The sequence below is a fragment of the Chaetura pelagica genome, unplaced genomic scaffold (genome assembly GCF_000747805.2).
Source record: "Chaetura pelagica isolate M959 unplaced genomic scaffold, ChaPel_1.0 scaffold32, whole genome shotgun sequence".
Taxonomy (NCBI): domain Eukaryota; kingdom Metazoa; phylum Chordata; class Aves; order Apodiformes; family Apodidae; genus Chaetura; species Chaetura pelagica.
Genome location: NW_009952368.1, coordinates 1,555,228 through 1,558,158, shown reverse-complemented (window position 1 = coordinate 1,558,158; position 2,931 = coordinate 1,555,228). Strand labels below are relative to the sequence as shown.

Here is a 2,931-nt window from a genome sequence, read left to right as displayed (position 1 = left end):
GTTGTTGAAATTTGCTGAAGAAAGGAAGGCACCTAAGGAGAGGGCTGATGGTCACACTCCTCCCAGATATGCAGATCACAATCTCAGCCTTTTAAATAATCTTTTTGAATTCCCCAGATTATGACTGGTTATTCTCCGCAAACAGAGATATCACTATATCCTGCTGCCTTCTCTGAAAGGCAGCAAGAACAGAAGAACAGAGCTGAAACCCACAGGCTGACCACCAGGTGGGTCACAAATGCCCAGTTGGCTTCACTTCTGCTGGAGAAACTCATTGAACTACCCTTTGGATTTGATAATTAGAGCCAGACCTTCCCCAACTTGCCAGGTAATTCCTCTCGCCCTCCCTCAGCCTCACCTCTCGCCTCCAGATGCCACCAGGGAGCTCAGGGGGATGAGCTCCTGGCGGGATGGTCCTGCAGGACGCCAGCCTTCGCCGAACCTGCTTCACAGTTTTGCTCAGCTGCCATTGGGAGAGAAGACAAAACAAGTTGGTCAGGAGCCTTCCACAAGGGCTACGCCAATTTACCTGCACAGAAGAGACCTCATGTCCCCCTGCTCCAATGAAGGGACTCAACACACAAGCTCCACAAATGTTACGGTAGGGGGATTCAGGTTATGGTTGGACTTGATGATCTTCAAGGCCCCTTCCAACCAGGATAATTCTATTATTCTATGAAATACAGGAAACCTGCAACCCCAGGTGTCCTTCAGAGCTGCCCAATGCAACAAGACCCCAATTCCAGCCTGGAAATGCCTTGGTTACAGCTCATTCACTCCCAAACCACTTGGCTGAGATACCGGAAGTCCCGGATCCCTGATTGTCCAGCCAGAAGGGATTCTCCAACCCAAGGGAAGCCAAGCTTCAATCAGAATAACTGCAGCTCCCAGCTCTAACGTGCTTTAGAAATCCCAAATGCAGCACGAGCATCACTACTAAAAAATGGACTTTACAACAGGTTTTCCAAGATTCCATGATCCCATATTCCTGTCTGTAGATGAGCTGCAATAAGGTGGCACCACCTAGTGCCACCGCTCCCACATAACAGGCTGCCAAGTTCAACCATCTAGTCCTCCAAGAAAACATCAACCACCTGTTCTGATGAGTGTGACTGAGGTGCACCACCATGTTTAGTAAATCAGAGTGAAAAGGTGAGGCAGCATTTCATTTGGTCTTTCTTCCAAGTTACATGCAACAGGACAAAAGGAAATGGCCTCAAGTTGCCCATGGGAGGTTTAGAATGGGTATTAGAAGCTTATTCCCCAGAAGGGTTGCCAAGCCCTGGAACAGGCTGTCCTGGGCAGTGGGGGAGTCACCATGCCTGGAGGGGTTTTAAAAGCCATGTAGATGTGGTGCTGAGGGACATGGGTTACTGGTGGTTGTTGTTCAGCCTGGAGAAATGAAGCCTCTGAGGAGACCTTAGAGCACCTTCCAGTACCTAAAGGGGCCCCAGGAAAGCTGGGGAGGGACTTTGGACAAGGGCAGAGAGTGATGGGACAAGGGATAATGGCTATAAACTGGAAGAGGGGAAACTTGGATATCAGGAATAAATTCTTTCCTGTGAGGGTGGTGAGACACTGGAACAGGTTGCCCAGGGAAGCTGTGGTTGCCCCATCCCTGGAACTGTTCCAGGCCAGACTGGATGGGACTTGAAGCAACCCGGTCTAGTGGGAAGTGTCCCTGCCCATGCAGGGAAGTTGAAACTAGATGACTTGTAAAGTCCCTTCCAGCCCAAACCAGTCTGTGAATCCATGATTCCATGTAGCCTTGGCAGTGCTACATTCATGGTTGGACCTGATGATCTGAGAGGTCTATTCTAACCCAAAAGATTCTCTGGTCCTACGAGGACACTCACCTGGGCAGCTCGCTGCTGGAAGGGCTCACTCTGCCCCTGCTGGGTTGGGCCACAGATGGTGTGGGGGGGGCGGCCCCGAAACAGGCACGTGTCCTTCCTGGGGGGCCAGCGCAGCATGGAGCCCGAGTAGCACAGAGCCAGGCAGCTCTCCCTCTCTGCCTGCAGGGACAGAGTTACAGAGCCACCAGCCACCTTCCTTCCCACCATCGTCCCATGCCACACAGGAGCTGCCAGCACAACTGGGTGGCACTTCTTGGGAGGGATGTTTTGCTGAGAGGGACACAAATTCCCCATAGGGCTGAAGGCAACTTCCAACTTTCCCTTGGGAGCAGAGTCACCTGAGGACATCCCCACTCAACCGAGCCCTGGAAACAATCCAAAACACCCCAGAAAGGCCCAAAACCATTGACATTTTCAGCGAGTTCCCTTCTCAGTCTCCAGAGAGTCTCCCTGGAAGTTGCTTAAAAGTAGAAAAGGATAAAATATAATCTTAGGATAATGTAAAACAAACCCACAGGGGGAATGGGAATGTGAAGACAATGTGGAAATGCTGCTTGAGAGGAAACAGGATGGGAATGAGCCACCAGGAGACATCTACAACACTCCCAGCTCCAGCTTGGCTGTTTTTTAACTCCACACAGTTACGCCCAGGACTCAGTTCTGCTGCTGCCCGAGAGAACCAGCGACCTTTCCGCAGGGAGCCAAAGGGCTAGTGGAGCACCACAGCTCCAAGGTGCCCCTCTGACCCTGCTCCAGAGGACATGGGACTTGCCCATGGCCACTAGTCCCCTTCTTTTTGCTTATTAACACCTTGAGGTCCAGTGGATTATTTTCCCAACTGATGTTGTTCCCACGGGTGTTTCCTGCTTACCACCTCACAGGACCTCTGCAGCTGCTGCTTCCTCCGCATCCTGACCTGGTGGTTCACCCGCCGCTTCACCTCTCCCTGGAAGTGCCTCAGACCAGCTGCCTTCTCCTGCTCCAGCTCCCTCAGCTCCTCCTCCACCCGAGATGCTGAAGCCTGTGGAAAAAAATCCAATCCAACAAGGCTCCTTCTACCCAAGTGTTGCTCCAT

General features: G+C 51.8%; 1 protein-coding gene across 1 annotated transcript in view; it reads right to left on the bottom strand.

Moving 5' to 3' along the window:
• Nucleotides 1–2,931, bottom strand: part of LOC104398075 (sugar phosphate exchanger 2-like) — a 24,583-nt gene extending 21,652 nt beyond the window's left edge. Inside the window, exons 1-3 of the mRNA XM_010008120.1 lie at nt 2,728–2,931; nt 1,857–2,015; nt 359–463 (exon numbers count right to left, since the gene is read on the bottom strand). Of these exons, the coding sequence (XP_010006422.1) occupies nt 359–463; nt 1,857–2,015; nt 2,728–2,931 (468 nt within the window). The remainder of the gene's footprint in view (nt 1–358; nt 464–1,856; nt 2,016–2,727) is intronic.